The sequence below is a fragment of the Phacochoerus africanus genome, chromosome 4, assembly GCF_016906955.1.
Source record: "Phacochoerus africanus isolate WHEZ1 chromosome 4, ROS_Pafr_v1, whole genome shotgun sequence".
NCBI lineage: Eukaryota > Metazoa > Chordata > Mammalia > Artiodactyla > Suidae > Phacochoerus > Phacochoerus africanus.
Genome location: NC_062547.1, coordinates 144,433,938 through 144,453,640, shown reverse-complemented (window position 1 = coordinate 144,453,640; position 19,703 = coordinate 144,433,938). Strand labels below are relative to the sequence as shown.

At 50.0% G+C, this 19,703-nt stretch overlaps 1 protein-coding gene across 5 annotated transcripts in view; it reads right to left on the bottom strand.

The window, feature by feature from the left end:
• Positions 1 to 19,703, bottom strand: part of ARHGAP26 (Rho GTPase activating protein 26) — a 459,207-nt gene that overhangs the window by 264,332 nt on the left and 175,172 nt on the right. For all 5 annotated transcript variants that reach the window (XM_047778926.1, XM_047778927.1, XM_047778929.1 and 2 more), the window contains exon 11: positions 11,359 to 11,437. In XM_047778926.1, coding sequence (XP_047634882.1) covers positions 11,359 to 11,437 — 79 coding nt within the window. The remainder of the gene's footprint in view (positions 1 to 11,358; positions 11,438 to 19,703) is intronic.

Sequence of the window (19,703 nt, the reverse complement as noted above, 5' to 3'; positions counted from 1 at the left end):
ATGTGGCGTGTTCACAAACTAGGGAGGAGGCAGAACAGTGACTTCAGTCCAGAATGTGGAGAGTGGCAGGCATCCTCTCCCTCTTCTTGGAGACGGACCCACAGGCTGAAGAGCAGGAAGGGGCACAGAGCCTGGCCAGGCAGGGGTCGTAGCCACTGCAGGGCTCCTGGCTCAGAGCCCGAGCAGCTGTTAGAGACCACCGGAATGCTTTCACCTTGCCAGTGAGAAGGGCCTTGCTAGCAACGGGGAGGTGGGACAGCTTGCTGCCGCTGCTGGGGCAGACAGGGCCAGGCACCTATAGGTGGATGTTCAGATTATGCAGCCGGTGGACCAGGATTGCTCAGAGGAGACCTGAGAAGTGCCCTGGATCTTTCCCGCTCAGAAGCTGAGCAGCAGGCCCCGGCTGCCAGAAAATGAGAGAAGGAACAAGAATAAAGTGAACGAGTCCTGTCTACCAAGGAAAGAACACCTGAAAAAGCTAGGTTTCTAGCTCAGGCTTTAGAAAATGGAACAGAGAGAGTTGATGGGTGTAACTCCAAGGCCAGAAATTTTTCAAAGGAATAATGGGGAGTTCCCGTTGTGACACAGCAGAAACGCATCAGGCTAGTATCCATGAGGATGTGGGTTTGATCCCTGGCCTCACTCAGTAGGTTAAGGATCCAGCACTGCCATGAGCTGTGGCAGTAGCCAGCAGCTATAGTTCCGGTTTGACCCCTGGCCTGGGAGCTTTGATATGCCACAGGTGCGGCCCTGTAAAGAAAAGAAAGAAAAAAAAAAAAAGAAAAGGAAAAATAATAATACTATATGTAGCAGAAATCATGTTACAGACACTGTTCTATATCCTTAACATACATTAGTGTATAAAAAAGAAGAAATATGAGTCCCCGTTGTGGCTCAGTGGCTAACGAACCCAACTAGGATCCAAAAGGATGCTGGTTCGATCCCTGGCCTGACTCAGCGGGTTAGGATCTGGTGTTCTCATGGCTCAGATCCCGTGTTGCTGTGGCTGTGGTGTAGACTGGCAGCTGCCGCTTTGATTCGACCCCTAGCCTGGGAATTTCCATATGCCACAGGTATGGCCCTAAAAAGCAAAATATAAAAAAATTTTTAAAGCAGACATAGGGGAGTTACCGTGGTGGTGCAGTGGTTAACGAATTCGACCAGGAAATGTGAGGTTGCGGGTTTGATCCCTGGCCTTGCTCAGTGGGTTAAGGATCCAGCGTTGCTGTGACCTGTGGTGTGGTCGCAGACGCAGCTCGGATCTGGCGTTGCTGTGGCTCTGGTGTAGGTCGGCGGCTACAGCTCCAATTGGACCCCTAGCCTGGGAATCTCCATGTGCTGTGGAGAGCGGCCCTATAAAAGGCAAAAAGACGAAAAAAAAAAAAAAAAAGCACACACACAGGTACAGCTGGGGAACATAAAAGATTTTCAATCCCACTGGCAATGTGAGAAAGGCACATGAAGACAAGATACAGTTTTCCATCGGATGGACATACGCAGCATACACACGCCCAGACTCATGCTATGCCACACTGGCAAAGGGGTGCAGGCAACGGGTGCCCTCCCAAGTGACCAGACAGAGCATCATTTAGTACTTTGCTGTGGAGAGAGTCATTTGCGGATATCTATTAAAATATTAAACATGCTCCTATTCAACCAGCAATTCCTCTGGATATATACCCTAGAGAAATGCTCACGCAGGTCGAGAGTGAAGGACCCAAGAGGATTTCCATCACATCCCTGCTTGTGATGAAAGCTGAAAACAACCCAAATGTCCAAGATCAAGTCTCCTCGTCCATAGGAAATCCACACTACCTCAAAAATTCTACCCAACAGAAGAATTTATTTCTAGATGTACAACTACAGGACTAAATGTCCAGAGAAAGTTCTAGAAGGACACATATCACATGTTTAACTCTAGAGAGGGGCCTCTCCCTTCCAGGTCTGCTGGGAATGGAAGGTTCCACAACCCAAGTACGTGACCCCACACTGTAACGAAGGCCTGTGACAAAGGAAGAGGGAGAGACAGACAGTGGACGGAATGAATACACCTCACGGCCCGGCTCCATTGTTCACGTCATTATTTTCATTTAATAATAAAATCAACACATGTTGACTGTGCAAAACTCCAATCATTCAGAAGTCCTTCCCATAACCAGTCCTATGTGCACCCCCTCCCAAACACACAAGGTTAAGCTAAAATAAAGGCAAAAATAATGACAGAGGAGTAAGAAGGACATGTCAAAATAACAGAAGCTCGAGATCAGAAAGGCAGTGGTGTGATGACGAAGCCCACAGGGATCTGAGGCTTGCACAAAAGACAATCTAGAGGGCCTTTGTGGTCTATTTAGACCCCAAAAATGATCAAAGTCATCAGGATATGAAACAGCGGATCTGTGGGGCTTTATAAACGGGGGTGGGGAATCGCCAAGAAAAAGCCTCAGTTACGAACAAGTCACACCAAACCAGTGCTTTCGTTTTCCTTGGGTTCATTCATCTGATTATTTGACAAGTCGACACTGAGTAGCTACCCTGTGCCAGCTACTATGTAGAAAAGATAGAAAGACCTTTTTTAAAAGTGACACTGTTCTCATCCTCTGAAAGACGTCAATCCAGCAAGAGGACTGATATTAAACAAATAATCACACGAATTGATGTACAATCACAAGCTGAGACAAGGGCTTGGAAGTCAGGAAGCAAGTCTCCCGAACATCTTTGCCAAGAAATGGAAAAATGGGGTCCACGGACAGCAGAGAGAAGCCCGTGACCTTTGAAGGAAGGGAGAAACAACACACCACTATTTGCAGCAGCCTCTAACTGAAATTTAGTTAGCCCTGCCTTCACATAGGAGCACAGGCAGCCACCACACTAGTGTTAGCAGGATCGGTGGCTTTGTCACAAAGAGAAATCACAGCTATTTCCCTGGAACGCTACGGTCATCACAGGTAACCTGAAATAGCATTTACAGGTGTTATCAGACCTACCTGGTATCTTATTATTTAACGTGGTAGGAAAGAAGCATATATTCACTGTATCACAATGGTTTTACCACTTGGATAACTATCTTTCTGTATTTTTTCCTTTATACATTTAAAAACGGTTCTGTGAGACAGGATCTAAGGGCTCTCTCTGACTGCCAAGTGAATCCACAGCACAAAAATGATTCAGAGTCACTCAGCTCAATTCTGGTACAAGTAGGGTGATATGTATCTAAAGGAAAGCTACGATACGATCGAGGAATCGGACAATTTCAAATCTCCCCACACAGTCTCAGGTGATGGAGGCAACCCGATTCTCTGACAAAATAGCCTCAGTTGGCCTCAACCCTTCCCCCTCGTTTTGACCCTAGCGGTTCACCACGTATCGGCTGAGCGCTTTCCTGCACCAGCTGCTGTGCTAGAAACTGGGGAAACCACAGCAAACAAAGGAAATTCCTATGAACATGGCACATTCTCATCTTGGTATCCTCACTGTCCATCAAAGGAACCAACAGACAATCCATAAGTGGGTGCATATAAGTGGGTGCCGCGTGCGGAAACAATGCCGAAGATCTGAATCAACACCGCAGCGTGTTATCAAGTCTCAAAGCTCAAGCGAAAATCTGGTTACCCCGTGACCGGTTCATCAACTCTCCCGCCGAAAACGATTTCACCTGACCTCCTCCTTTCTCCCAACCTGTAGCTCAGGCTCCTCAATCAACAATCATCTGATTTCATGAGAAGTTGTTCTTCTAAAGGACACTTAACCCGAGGGAACAAGGACAAAAGTGAGTATTATTAAATTTCTTCTAAGACTTGAACGCACTGGTGTGATTATCATGTGTACGACTATGAATTCTGCCTCTACAAACACACGGAAAGCCCTGGTGGCTTAGAGGTTAAGGACGCGGCATTGTCACGACCGTGACTCGGGTTTGATCCCTGGGCCGGGAACTGCTGGATGCCATCGAAAAGATAAACAGGTATCAACTAAATAAATAATTAAAAAACAAATACGAACACTCACATGAGTCAAAGACGAAGCCTGCAACCAGCTTCTTGACCCAGCAGAAGACAAAGAAACACAAATTACACAGATGTGTCATCCATTTCCCAGCAGTCCTGGCTTCGGGGTGTCGGTTCAGATGCTGCACTCTCACTTTTTTTTTTTGTCTTTTGTCTTTTTAGGGCCATACCTGCAGCATATGGAGGTTCCCAGGTTAGGCGTCTAATCGGAGCTGTTGCTCCCGGCCTATGCCAGAGCCACAGCAATGCCAGATCTGAGCCGCTTCTGCAACCTACACCACAGCTCACAGCAACACCAGATCCTTAACCCACTGAGCGAGGCCAGAGATCAAACCCGCAACCTCATGGTTCCTAGTCGGATTCGTTTCCGCTGCGCCACGACAGGAACTCCCTGTACTCTCACTTTCAGAGGCTGCATCAGTTCACACATTGTGACATTACAGAGACCTTTGGCAAAGTGGGCAGAAGGATCCTTCCAAGCCACCCTCCCCTTATAAGGCCGTGAAGCCTGCATCGCCACACAGGAGCTTAGCAATTTCACCCCACACCTTCTGAACCACCCGTACTCCTTTGATCGCTTATTTTACTAAGAAAGGAAAATGCCAGCGTCACGGTGCTGTGGTGAGCTGAGCTGAGCAGACAGCTGGGACGACAAACTGCCAGGCCTGGAAGTAGCAAATGGAAGTAAAGATTGCTTCATGCTCCTCCAGCTCTCAGCGTGAAAGTTCAGACAAACTGCTCAATGAAATCACATTTTCCACACTCGTAAAAGCAGTCCCTGCCCCGCGCCTCGGTGAGCGCTGGCAAACTGACCAAAGAAACTGCGCTCAAATGAGCCAAGTCGTTTAGAACCGGAGCTAGAAAGAGAATCCAGGTAACCCAGCATCCGCCCTTCCTCTGCAAAAAGAACTAACTTTTTTTTTTTTTTGGTTTTTTTAGGGCCACACCCGAAGCATATGGAGGTTCCCAGGCTAGGGGTCTAATCAGATCTGTAGTTACCAGCCTACACCACAGCCACAGCCATGCCAGATCTGAGCCTCAACTGCATCCTACATCACAGCTCACGGCAACGCCAGATCCTTAACCCACTGAGTGAGGCCAGGGATCGAACCTGCATCCCCACGGATCCTAGTGGGGTTCACTTCTGCGGAGCCACGACAGGAACTCCGAAAGAACTAACTTTTTATTAGCAAGTCACCTTGCAGAGGTCTTGTGCTTAATAAGCCCTTTACACATATGCTGGTCCTTACAAAACAGTCTTAAAGAAAGTCGCTATTATTATCCTCGTTTTGCAGGCAAAGAAGCATGCTCAGAGGCCCTAAGTCATTTCTGAGTGGTGAGACCTAGTAGTGGTGAGTAGGGATCTACACTCGGGCTGCCTGAGCCCACAATGATAAACCCCGTGACACTCTGCCTCTGACCATGGGACCTTGGCGGAACCCTCATCCATCCCTTACACGCAGAATCTAAAACAGGGCACCAAGGAACCTAACTACAAAACAGAAACAGACTCACATGGAGAAGAGACTTGCGGTTACCAAGGTGGATGGGGAAGGAGCGGGATGGGCTGGGAGGTGGGGCTTAGTAGATACAAACTATCACATCAAGCACGGATAAGCAATGAGGTCCTGCCGTACAGCGCAGGGAGCCATAACCCATCTCTTCGGATAGACCATGATGAATGATAATATAGGCAGGGGAATGTGTATATATATGTGTGTGTGTGTGTGTGTGTGTGTATGACTGGGTCACTTTGCTGCACAGCAGAAATTGGCAGAACACTATAAATCAACTGTAATTTTTAAAAAAGTCATCGACATTGTTTCCGTTAAAAAAGAGCTCACATTTTCAGAAACCGGGTGCAAAACATAAGATGCAACGCAACTGCCCATTTGTTCCATGAGTTCTTAAGGAATGCGGGGGCTCCAACTAGGGCTTAGCCGAGAAGGTGAAAGATGCGAGTTCAGTCTCAAAGTCCACAGGACTGAAATAAAAGACTTCCAAGTGGAGATGAGCAGCAGGAAGCCACGCCGCCTCATCCTCTCACTGGAGGGGTGTTTTCTTCCCCAGTCTGCCCTCTTTTCCCTTCTTCCACTTGCAGGAGCCCCAGCAGAGGAGTCCCACTCAAAAGGGAGGGTAGATGGCATATGCAACTACGGCTTGCAAATAATTCAGCCGTGTGTGGGCTGCAGTAAAAACATCACAGAGCTGGAAGCCAGGAGATCTGGATTATCGACCCAAGATCAACCACGGACTGGCCTTTTCAGGCTGCATTCCATCTTAGATAAATAAGGGTGTGACACTGGACTGGGTGTGGGCTCCTTTCTGCTCCACAGCTAGGACGTTGAGCCACAGGAAATCGCCAAAATCCAGCCCGTTCTGACTTACGCAAGTGGCAATTTCATAGTTTCAAACTAATACGTGTATTTACACCTCATCTCTGAGGCCATAGCACCTGTTTATTCTCCTCCTAATCTAACTCCACATAATTCTGGCGTCTGCCAACCTTCAAACTTTCTGGCTGTCAAAAGAGATTCAAGTACTGGCTCGAGGTGCAGAAATACTTGACTAAAGAATCCTTGAATGTGGATGAAGCCTAATACCTCTAAAATAAGGAGGTAAGAGGAGCAAATCCAGACAAACACCCCTGATTACAGCTATGGGAATACAGAGGAACACACTTTAAAGAGGAGGGCAAGCCTGGAGTTCCCCGGTGGCCTAGAGGTTAAGGACTTGGCATTGTCCCCGCTGTGGCTCAGGTTTTTATCCCTGGCATGGGAACTTCTGTATACCATGGGCACAGCCAAAAAAAAAAAAAAAAAGACTAGGGTCGTTCCAGTTCTGGGACTTCAAGTTCCCATATGAGTCCCATTAACTTGTTAAGTCACTAGCAGGGAGGAAGAATGAGAAAGGCATCAGGCTGGGGGTGCAGGTGTTGGTAATGATTCTGGACTTGCTGCTGCTAATCAGCTTGCTTTCGGTGAACATGCTCTGAGCGATACACAAAGACACAAGGAGGGAGAACCTTAGTTACAAGGACCTGAGAAAAAGGAAATTCGCTGTTTCTAAAATTTCTCTTGGCTGCAGTCTTTATGCAGCTTCAACAAAGATTCTGTGTCCCATTTAAAACTGCAAAGAATAGACGTTGCAGTTTTAAATGGGACACAGACCAGGACCACGGCCAGAACCACGGACCCCGGCCAGGACAGTGGCCACAGACCAGGAAAGTGAAAGCTTATGGAGCTGGAATGGTGACGCTACAGCTTGTCAACCCAGCTTTAAGAGAAAGTGGAGAAAATCCAGCGGAATCATTTCAAAATTTTATCAAAATTTTATCTGACGGGCTAGCTTGTGGAGTTTTTTAAAAATACAGACTCACAACAGTAGGCCTACTGTTCTCTTTTCTTCCCCTGCTGCCCTGGCGCGGACTTCCAGGACCACGCTCAGGAAGAGTGGAAAGACCGGGCTTCTTTGCCTTGTTCCCATTCCTAGGGAGGAAGAAGCCCGTCTTTCACCAGGAAGTACCGTAAACTTGCGGCTTCCACTCCAGGCCAAGCTCTCTGAATAGCAAATTTAATGGGATACAGATAGCGGAATTGGGAGAACCTGTGTCCTCTCTGCCCCCACTGTGCCTACCCCCCTTCCTCATATAATTAAGGCTTCGATTTCCCTCCAGGCGAAGCCCGCCTTCCCCCCACCGTTTATTCAGTTCTCGTGCGGTGGGCAGGTGCATCTCACCTGCTTACCTCATCCATCCCATCCTCTGGTCCCAGGATTTAGTCCACTGAAATGCAAATATGGGACTTCTTTGGAATTATTAGGCAAAGCTCTCTGACTTAGAGATCAGGGATCAACAAATGATGGCCCATGACTGAAATGTGACCTTCTACCTGTTTTTATAAATACAGTTTTATTGAAATGCAGCCACATTCATTTCCACATCGTCTATGGCTGCTTTTGAGCTGCAACAGCAAAGCTGAGTCGCTGCCATAGTGACAATACAGCCCCCCGATGCCCCAAATACTCACTATCCAGCCCCTTACAGAAAGATTCCTGGCTCTTGCTCTTGATAATAAGACATAAGCCTGGAAGAGTTGGGAAGCATATCACCACTACATAACAAGAACCTCTTGGAAATGAAGCCAATACAAAAGAAAAAAAACCAACTCCAAAAATTATAGAAGTCTCTGGATTCAGATGGGCCAGTACTATTATACCCCAATATTTTTCAATGATGTAAGCCAATAAATAAAGCTTTTCTCAGACAAGTTTGAACTGCGTTTTCTTCATTTGAATTCGAATTCATTACATAGGTAAAACCATAATGCTTGTTATAGAAATTCAACTCTAATTTTTCCCTCCATTATGTCCATCAATAACAAAGACATGTGACATTTCTCCAGACTAGAAGGCCACTGGCTGCTAAAAACTGTCATTTATTTATTTAACAATTAGCCAAAACACTGTAAAGTCAACTGCTTTGGGGTTCATTTGTGTTTTTTTCAAGCAACCATCCTGAGGCGTTACCGAATAATGAAAGAACAAAAAGGGTGGAAATCAAAATTACCAAGCCCTTCTTTCAAAAAAAAAAAAAAATCCCACGCGGAATAATCAATCACAGAACAATGGAGCTATAAATAGAGAAGTAAAAGATAAGGGCTGCCATTACCGTCTCCCTCATGTAATAGAAATACCAGAAAAAGATCTACTAGAAAAAGAGGTTTCTGCTCCCTGACCAAAGCCAAGCCTCCCAGGGGAACAGATTTAACTAATTAGGGAGCTGGTGATGAAAACTGGAGCTGCTAATTGTCTCCTGGGTGTCCTCCTCCAGCAGAGCTCCCCAGAGGCTCCCAGCAATGGACCTGACATCCCTGCCAGCTACGGACTCATCCCGTGTCTGCAGTCATCTCGCTCTTAGGAAACTTAAAGGCACGTGGAGGTGTGGTTTTGGACACACGCTGTACGTTTCTGAGAGGAAAGAATTTTATATTACGTTTAGAAAACAACTGTTTTGCGCTTAAACTTGTTTTTAATGTGCACATTCTGGGGCAAGGGGCTGTTTCTCTCAACAGCACGCTTTCCATCTGCAGAGGCCAGATGGGGATCTATGGGAAAAGTCACTGGTTAGTAAGAGGCCCAGGTTCATGCAGAGAGAGAGCAAAGATCCAGATGCAGGGGTGGGAGGTGAGGAGGCTTAGAATGCACTGGGTGAAGCAGGTTTAGAACCCCAGCTTACAGGAGGGAACACGCACGCACACACGCACGCACGCATGCACTAGTGGGGTTTTCACTCATACCAAGAATAGGATGCTCTGACCAGACTTGTTTTTTTTCCTGGATATTTCCTCCCCTACGAGTTGAAAAAACATTCAAGAGAATCAGAGAAAGTACTGTAAAAACAAACTGAGTGAGGATGCTTAGAGGGCAATGTGACGTTTTATGTCTATTAAAAACAAAAACCAAACCCACTCAGGGCTAGACGTGGGATTGAGCTCTGGCCTTGCCACCGTGGTGGCACCTGGTAACCTCGGCACAGCGTTTCTGTCATTACTTGAGGTGCCAAGATGCCCTGGGCACGGCTGGGCCCTTGGCTGCCAGGGTTCAGCCTCCTTTTCTCATTCTCCTTTGTAGATAAATGTGGCCACATCAGTCCTTGGGGGCAGGGGCAATGGACAGGAGGTGTCCTCTCCAGGGTCCAGATGCCCTCATCTCCGTTATCTGGCGGGAAAACGGAAATGACCGAGCCACCTGGGGAGCCGCAGGTTGAGGGCGACAGAGTGACCCCCCTGGACTCGGATGGCTCACTTCTGTGCTCTGCGTGGGAAAAGCACGTCTGTCTTACTCATTAAGCCCCTGCATTTGCAAGTCTCTTTGTTACAGCAGCATAGCCCGGACCCTACCAATCTTGCCACTTACTATCTGTGCAACCGGGGGCAAGTTATAAGCCTCAGTTTCCTCCTCCGGGAAATGGAGTCATAACCTTTCCTTTGCAAGGTACTAAGAGGAATAAATGGGTTAAGAGCAGTCATATGCTAAATCTGCGCCTTACACACGAAAAAAGGGCTCAGCTAACGGTAGGTGCTAACAGCAAAGATAGGAGGGGTGACTTAGGAAACTGCTTTCAAAGGCCTAGGACGTCGAGCAGCTCCTGTGCCCACAAAGCCCTGAAGGGAGAAACGTGGATCTGCTTTTGAGAAAGTTTTCAAAAGGTATCAGTTCCAACGCATGCAGCGACAATCGGGGCATCCCGTATTTCAGCTCAGAGGAAGCACTACGATGAAATTATGCCTAATGAATGAGAGTTTAACAAACTGTGCCTAAATCTGTAAAGAGGTCTTTAAAGCTTGCTCTGGACTGTTACGTGTCAAACACTAATGATTTGTTTATGCCGAGCGACCTGTACTGAGTCCACATCTGTGCACAAAATAGCTGAGCGGAAAAGGACATTCATTCATCGATACGGATCCCCTAACCAGGGTGGGCTGAGAAAGAGACACACAAAGGAGCCAGAATCATCTCCCCTGCACACCCTGCTTGATACACAAGCGTTGTACGGTCAGCGGAGGTCACGTCCCCTGTCCCTTGTACACATCTCCCCGATTCAAGAGAGCCTTTGTAAATGCTCACTACTGGCCCTCGGACAGTGTAGGTTCTTTTCATCCTTTACTGCTGAGACAGGATTAGACTGTACTCTTAGGATTTCTGTAACCTTGAGGTCACAGAAATCCTGACATGTCAAGGTTAAGATGGCACCAAATTAAGAGGACTTCTCTGCTCCTGGAACTTCCCCAAGGCTCTTAGGTGTTCTTACAGGTCACGAGATGCACGCAAACCACAAGAGGACATCACCCAGCGGAGATCAGCATTGCTGGAACGGGGCAGGGATCACATCTGCAAGATGAACTCTTGTCAGGGACCTTGAAGATCCCACTGCTTGTGATGGGAAGTGGGCCAACGGCAAGAGGAGGCTGAGCCGGAGGGTGATGAGAAAAGCCGCTACCTACGCTTTTCTCCTCCTTTAGCCTGTGAAATCTGAGATAACGCTTTGTACCAGTTCGAGGTGGCATCAATGAATATTCAGGAAGCCGGAGGGGGACTGTGCCTCCTCTAAGAGGCCTCCGGGTGCTCCAACAGCCTTGGTGAAGGAGCAGGAGCCACACCTTAGACGGAGAGGCCCAAGCCCGGGATCAACATCCACAAACATGAGCCCAAGAAGGTTCAGAGGTCCCTCTGGTACACGGGTCCGGAGAGCCCACGGCTTTGCTTGCAGCAACAGCAACCATCACCGCCCCAAGGAAGCAACAAACCACGCAGGACCTTTACTCTTGCTCGACGTCCCTGAATGGTTACTTACAGGTTCCCGGCCGTCCATGGCTTCCATCCAGAGCCTGCGGTCCTCTTCAGACAACGCCTGCATGGTGATAACCCCGGGCCTGCGGAGAAAGGAGGACACGGCTGTGAAGCCAGCACCGCGGGTCGACGGCCCGAGGAAGGCGAGCCTTCGAGAGACACCCACGCAGCGAGAGGCGGCTGGGGTCAGCGACACGCAGGGAGAGGAGCACCCCTCAGCTTTTCAGAGCCACCTTCCAGCCTCAGACAGCAAAGCCATCACCCCAACCCGCTCTCAATGAGCCCACCTCCCTCGGCGAGGTGGGATGAAACGCAGAAGATAGATTCCACTTGGAGGCGAGGGACCCAGGAATCAAGCGAGGCCCTCAGGCCGTGTTTGTTCCCAGAGACCCTCTTCTCCAAGAGGCTTCTAACCAGGGTGCTTTCCTGCCCGGAGGAGAAGAGCATCCACGCGCTGAAGGGAAGAGAACCACTGGGCTTGCTCTATGGGGCGCATCAGTCTGGAGGGACCCTGGTCTGCTATCTAGTCCAAGGCTTCTAAGCTGCTTTTGACATGAAAACGTTTGAGGGGGTCATGGGCACTGATCGCATGACTATGTTAAAGGCACACAGTGGTTCTGCAGCGCATCTTTGCCCCGTCAGGTGCTAAGTTCTTCACAGGCCTGGGGTCCGCTCACGCTCTCCTTGAAACCCGCTTTCTCTTTCAAACTGAGCACACACCCTCCCGAGAGAAGGTGCCCAGCCTCGCAGGGTGTGTGTGGTGTACCCATTACAGATGTCACACAAGGAGAGGTGTGCCCCCAAAACGACCTTGGGAGGAGGGGCTACACACCCTCTCCGCTCATTAACGCAGGCGTCCTTGACTCAGGATCCACAGGCGGCCCCGGAGCATCTATAAGCCCCCTCCCCCTTCCAAATGGATGTGTATTTTTCTGGACAAACAACTCAAACTGCTATCAAAGACGAGGGCAACCTGCAAAAAGTTTAGAATTGCTGATTCAAACCCTCGTCTTCAAAGTTTGAGGAAGCCTAAAAGGGCAACACAAGATCTGCAGGCGAGAAAGAAGTCTGGTTACCAACCGGGTCCACAGCCGCGCTCAGGCTCGCAAGGATCAGAGGAGCAGCAGACACACACACACACACACACACAACTTCGGCGGTGCCCTGAGCAGCACAAGCCTGGGCCCACAGCAACTATGCCTGTTCCTTCACCCTGCCTGGAGTCACGGCTCCCGCCTTCCGACCGCAGCTCCAGGGAAAATGCGGGAGCTATTTATGTCGAACACATTTTAAACATCACATTTGTGTCTTTTCACTCATCATCCCTCACCATCGAAGAAGAAAGTAACTTTTCGCAGATGTGAGCTTTAAGCAGAGAGGCGCTGGGGATGGGGGCGCTGGGGTGGGGGCGTGGATGGGAGCACTTGTGAATGGGCAGCGGACAGAGAGGGAGGAGCGGCGTGGCAGGGGCGGGGTGGAGGAGGGGGTGTGCGGAGCCTGAGAGGCAGGGGATGGGATGGACACGGATTCCTGAGAGGCTGGTGCTTCCCGGGACAGCCGCACCAGGCGCTGGACCAGCACCACAACGGCTCAGAAGACACAGCAACTCTTTGCACCATTTCTCAGGGCGCACCCACTTCTCAGAAATTCTCCTTCGCAGGCCCAAGTGCCTGTCTCCCAACACCAGCAGCCCCTCCGGGGGTCCCCGAGCCCCTGGGTGTCTGCAGAGGGCTGGCAGCAGGGGCCTCACAGAGCTAATGCTGTGGCCTGGGGGCTCGGTGTACGGATTCCACCCCTCCACCTTTCAAAGAGCTGAGCGCCAAGCTTTAAGGGCTTTGGGATGAAGAGCCACGAAGCTGCAGTCCACTGGAGAGCTCGCATCCCTGGGCCTGGGCCTCCGCGTGCTGCTCTGAGTGTCAGCCTGCTGCACTGCAGCGTTGCTGGTTCTAGAGCGGTCACTTCCTTAACAGGGAGACGCCCAGCCCAGCCCCGCCTTCCTGCACCTGAACTTCTGGGCGGGGCCCTCGAACCTGGACTTTAACCATCTCCCCAGTGGTCTGGAGGCACAGTTAGGTCCTCTGCCCACCCAGGCCCCCCTTTTCCTTCCTGCTCCCCCTTCCCTGGAGAGCAGAGGCCCCCTCCTCTCCACCCTGGGGCAGGGCCACTCTCAACACCAGGCAGCAGGTCTCTGGTCCATTTCCTGCTGGGTGGTCACAGGGCTGCCTCGCAGACCCAGAAGGCAGGGACCTCGCAGATGTCACATCAGCCTCATGGCACACGGTGTGAAATTTCCACCCAGAGCCACAAAGAGGAAGCGCAGACCAAGCCGGAGGCCGTGAAGGGTGGGCCACTTGGCCTTCGTCACCAGGAACGGCAACAGGATTTGTTTTCACTTTGAGAAGACATATCAAAATATAAACCCTTTTCCACATGTGGTTTTGTTCCCCTTTTTTGTCGGGGGCGGGGGGGGGGTGGAGCGCAGAATAAAGCAGACGCCCTCCATCCGACCACCCCGAGCAGAAAACTCTCCCCGCCTCGTGGGTGTGCAATGTGGATCACAGGTCTAACACCTCCAGGCATCTAGAAAACCCTCACTCGGCTTCAAGGCTTTTTTCCTTTATTGCAATTTAAACTGCTATTCCATAAACCCCTGATGTGTGAAATTCCTAGAGCCAAGGTAGATGGGTCCATTGTTGGGTGGGGGTGGGGGGGGACTCAAGCAGTAATCCCCTTTCCGTATTTACTGTCCCAATGCTCCCATTAGCCACCACACCTCAAACTGCAACAAAACATGCAAGACTCTCAGTGACGCTTCACGTTCCCTGTCAGGCCCTGTAAGACAGCACACTTCCCACTCGGTTCTTGTCTGAAATGCATCTGCTTTTCATAATAAAAGGGGAGCTAGAGACAGACAGAGACAGAGAGAGAGAGAGAGAGAGAGAGAGACCTCGTGAGGAGAGAGGGTGGAAGCAGAAAAGGAAAATCCACCACAATAAAAGAGAAATGGAGTAAAATGATCAAAGCTCCTTCCAGCTCAGGAAAGCACTGTGATTCTCAGATACAGAGAACAAACCCGTGGGCACCAGAGGAGAGCAGAGTGAGAGGAGGGCCAAACAGGGGAAGGGGATGAACAGGTGCAAGCCACCACGTATGTCATAGGATGCAATGCACAGATGGGGAATGCAGTCAACAGTCTCTAACTTTGTAAGGCGTGTCATCTATAAAAATAGCAACCCACTATGCTCGACACCCGAAACTAGTATTTTTCGTCAACTATACTTCAATTAAAATAACTGGGGCGTTCCCGCTGTGGCACAGAGGGTTAAGAACCCGACCGCAGCAGCTCAGGTCGTGCAGAGGCGAGGGTTCAATCCCCGGTCCAGTGCAGTGAGTCAAAGGATCCAGCGCTGTCGCAGCTGTGGCGGACATCATAGTTGCGGCCTGGACTGCATCCCTGGCCCTGAAACTTCCATGTGCTGCAGGTGTGGCTAAACGAAAATAACAGTAATTGTGATTCTGTCAAACACTATAATAAAAGAACAACTGCAATAATAACCAGCACTGTGCGCCAGATGTCGTGCTGAGCACGACATATTAATTAATTCATTTCATCTTCACAGTTGTGTCGTGAGGGAGGTACCCTCTCACATTATCCCATTTAGGGGATGAGAAAACCAAGGCTTGGCCAGGTTACGTATCTTGTCCACAGTTACAGAGCCAGGATCGGAACTGAGGCGTCTAATGCTTCAGGCACACACCCAAGGCCACGGCAACCAGGAAAGTGCTGCAGCCCCCAGAGAGCTGGTGGGGACCACTCACCTCCCTCGCCGTCACAAGAGACCAGCCCCCCTGCAAGACCTTCCATCAGCTCCTACCTGGGATCGTGTGAGATTGAAAAGAAAGAGCTTTGTGCAACCGAAGAGCTTCATAAATATGAGGGCTTGCAACACCACTCTAATCAAACAGCCAGTCCAGAAACAGGAATCCAGCCATGTCCAATGTGACTGTGGCTTACTGTCTCGAGCAGGAGTTGGTTCTCTACAATTTTTTCTGCATCAAAACACTCACGACATGGAAAGGCAATGAGTTTTGTGGAAGAACACAATAAGCCTTAATTATAAAAAAGAAGGCTAAATTGGACTTCACCAAAATAAGAACTTCCAGTCATCAGAAGATACTATTAAGACAGTAAGAGAGGTCTGGAATTTTTATCTCCAATGAGACGCCTACCCAGAATATGCAGAGAATGTCAGCAAATACCTAGGGAAGACATGAACATCCCAATTAATGAAAATGCAGACAGGAGTGAGTGGACACCTCCTAAGAGAGGACACACGAATGGCCAGCGAGCATGAGAGACAAGGACGAACGTGATGAGTCCTCCAGGAAATGCACCTAAAACCACAATGAAATAAAACAAACACCCTCCTGGACGTAGGAGAGCCTTCTAAAGACCCCAATACCAAGTACTAGCAAGAGCATAGAGCCACTGGAACTCTCATAGCTCACTGGTGGGAGAGTAAAGCCATGAAACCACTTTGGAAATACCTACTAAAGCAAAAGGCACACCTGCTTGATGACCTAGGAATCCTACCTCTAAATATACACCCAAGAGAAATGAGCATCTAAGTTCACCTGTAAGTCCACCAAAGACACATGTGAGGATACTCAGTTTTCCTCATAACGGCCAAATTTTGCAAGAGCGAAATACCAAATACCCATTCAGAAGAGAATAAACGGCTGTATATTTAGACAAGAGAGGAAGATCCCGCCGTGGCCCAACTAGTATCCATGAGGATATGAGGCTGATCCCTGGCCTTGTTCAGTGGGTTCAGGATCCAGCACCACCGTGAGCTGTGGTGTTGGTCCGAGATGCGGCTCAGATCCTGTGGCTGTGGCGGAGGCCGGCACCTAGAGCTCCAATTGGATCCCTAGCCTGGGAACTTGCATAAGCCACAGGTGCAGCCCGGAAAAGCAAAAAAAATCCCAACTATTGCTACACTCAACATCATGAATGAATCCCACAGACAGCACAATGAGGGAACGAAGCCAGACACGAAAGACGACCAATGCTGTGATTCCATTCATACGATGTTCGAATACACGCAAAAATCTTCTATGGTGACCACAGTGAGAAAAATGATTTTGTCTTGGGGAGGGAAGTATGGGCAGTGACTGAGAAGGGGCCCAAGGAAACCTTCTGTGGTTCTGCAGCTTGAGCCAGGCGGTCACACAGGGTGTGTGTGTGTGTGTGTGTGTGTGCATAAAGTCACTGAGATGCAGCCTTCAGATTTATTCGATTTCTGTAATGACACCTCAATAAACCAAAGTCTTTCAATACCACGATAGAAGACTTCTCATCAGTACCTGAAGCTCCCCGGTGATCCCAACCCTCGTGCTTCCAAGGGGACAAGGAATGGAACTGCTCTGCGCTGTTCTCCAAAGGGCAGATATTAAGAGGACGCATGTCATGGGCTTGCTGTGATGGTTAAGGGACATATGGAGGACACATTTCACAGCATCAGACACACAGAAAACTCGCTGTCATCACTGGGGCAGATGAGCGGCGGGCCCATGGAGGGAACAGAGGCCAAGTGTGGGTTAGGTTCAAAATGAGGGAGGGGGAAGGGCCGGTTAGAAAGGAAAAGAAATGAGCCAAAGGTGCTTGCGACACACGGGCCCCCACCCCCAGAGCACTCCCACGCGGCACTGAGAGAATCGCACCTCCACCACAAGCGAGCGAGCCTGGGTGACACTCGGGCTCTGACACCAGGGCCATTTCCTTCTTCCTCCTGAATAAGAGCATCAGAGGGGCCCACTTCCCCTTGCTGGAATTAACGTCTGATAACTGATAAGGCCGAAGAGGGGCTCTTCAGCAAATTCCAGAACATCTGCCCTGGGGGTCCCCCTGGATGAGAGAAGCAACACACGACTGCCCCTCCTTTCTAGGGCTCGACCCTAAAAGCCCACTTCAGAGGCAGCACCCTCCTCACTCAGGTCTTGCTGAGTGTTCTATCTGGATCAGCTTGAGAATCACGACCCAAGATCTACAACTTTCTTGGCGTCCCACCTCTCCCACCACAGGGGCGATGCAGAAAACTGGTATTCACCCAGCCCAGGGCAGCCAGCTACCCACCACCCTGTCTCGGTCAACTCTGGCCTCCGCCAAGAGCCCACACAAAGCAAAACATCTTTCATCTGTCAACACAGCCAGGAGCCTGGGACCACTGATGTCAGCCACGGCCTCTTCGCCCGCCAAGAGCAAAGCAGAATCATAACCGGCCCTGGCTCCACGGTTACTCGACAGCCTCCCTACTCTAATCTTATGCCGAAATCTGAGTCAACAATGGTGACCTCAGTGGCTTGGCAATTCACCACTTCCTATTGGACCAGGAAATGTTATTACTAGCGCACTCCGCCCCACTGAAACAAACACACTCAGGATCTCACATCATTGTTCCTTGCTAAACCGACTCCCAAAGATCTAGGCCTTGCTCATTCATAAGACTATACATCTTCTGCTGGCAAGAGGTCCTTCCCCAGCTTCCGGGTACACTATAGCACATCTAAGGGTCAAGGTCCGATTAAAAGAGGGACTGTGACATCCACAGCAACACACGTCCTCTGCCCGTGCGTGAAACCTGCCTCACTGTGCTTCGATAGCAAGACAGAGGGAAATGACGAAGGTTTGGAGAACGGGCTGCCAGCCACAGGTAACAAGCAGCAAGCGGGTGCCCAAAGGAAGTGGTCCTTTGCTTTTAAGGTGCTATCAGGGAGTTCCTGCTGTGGCTCAGCGGTAAGGAACCTGACCAGTATCCACAAGGATGCAGGTGTGACCCCTGGCCTTGCTCAGTGGGTTAAGGGTCTGGCACTGTCATGAGCTGTGGTGTAGGTCCCACATGGCTGTGGCTGTGGCTGTGGCTGGCAGCGGCAGCTCCAATTCGACCCCTAGCCTGGGAACTTCCATATGCTGCAGGTATGGCCCTAAAAAGAAAAAGAAAAAAGTGCTATCCGGAAACACTGATCCTTAACCGTTCCTTGACAATTGCAAGCATTCTTTGTAGAGCTTCGTCTACACAAAGACATGGCCAAAGCAGAAGAATCTTCAGGAACGACATGTCTTCTGTGCATGTGTGTGAGATGAAGAGCCAAACATCTACAGAGACCAGGCGAGTCAGCAAAACGAGCGCAACTGGCGAAGGGTCTTCACTGTCCCGTGGAAAATAGGCGTGGTCTCATTTTCCTTAAAACATGCAGTCCTTTCTTTTTCTTTTGCACTTTCACTGTCTGATAGAGTTACAGGAACAAAGGGGCCCCTCCCCTCTATGCGAAAATCAACAGCGTGACGACGAGGTCAAAGTGGCAGTTGCCCCTGGTGATCGTGGTGTGGTGCAACTGGGCAGGGTGGAGACGGTGGCCACGTGGAGAGCACGTGTGCCACCCAAACGAGGCATCTACCTTCAGCCCTATAAACAGCTGGCACGTGGGAAGGGGGCATTGGCATTTACAGATTCTTCCCATTTAAAATGTTGCCTCAAACACTACTCAAGCCACATCGAACAAGTCTGTGGGCCCCCAGCCTACAATTTCTGGGGTCTGTATCTATCTTTCTCTCTCTCCCCATCTGAGTTCCACCCCAGGCTGTCACAACACGTTGTAATGTCCTCTATGCGCTGGGACCAACAAGGACGCGTGTCTGCATTCCTGATGCACTCACAGTCCACCCGGGGAGAGCCTTCCCAGTTCGTCAGCGAAGAAGGAACCTGGGATCCTTCCCAGTTTTTCCAGTACTGAGGACCCAGTGTCATGACGGGAAGGCAATATTCACCGACTATTTGGAGACAAATACCTAGGAACCTGCACAACTACACGTGCTCTGGGAGAGTCAAGCACTGGCAGACCTTGTGCGTGAGAAGCAAACACATGCCATGGCGACCTGGGTGCGATAAGGGTGAGAGACCAACCTCGAGAGCAAAACCAGACACTGCAAAGGTGGCCCCCCAGTCACGTGGAAGACGTCCTGAGGGTTTCCTACAGGCCAAGCACAGAGCTCAGGACAGTGCGTGCACGAGCATTTGCTGTTCACGAGGAGGGGCTCGCATTCACGTCTTTAAAAAACTGAGCCTCAGAAATGACTTGCATGCCCTGCACTGCCAAGTAGCAGCAGAGCCTCAATTGCAACCCAGTCCGCCGGACTCTGAAGCAAAGCCCATACCTTCACACCACCCTGGACCACCCCTCGCACAGGCAGTGTCTGTGCCCTGGGGTCCAGGGTGACCAGGGCCTTAGCGGAGGGACAGAGGAAAGGAGGGAGAGGAAGAAAGCTCGCTCTCTCCAGCCCCACCCCCA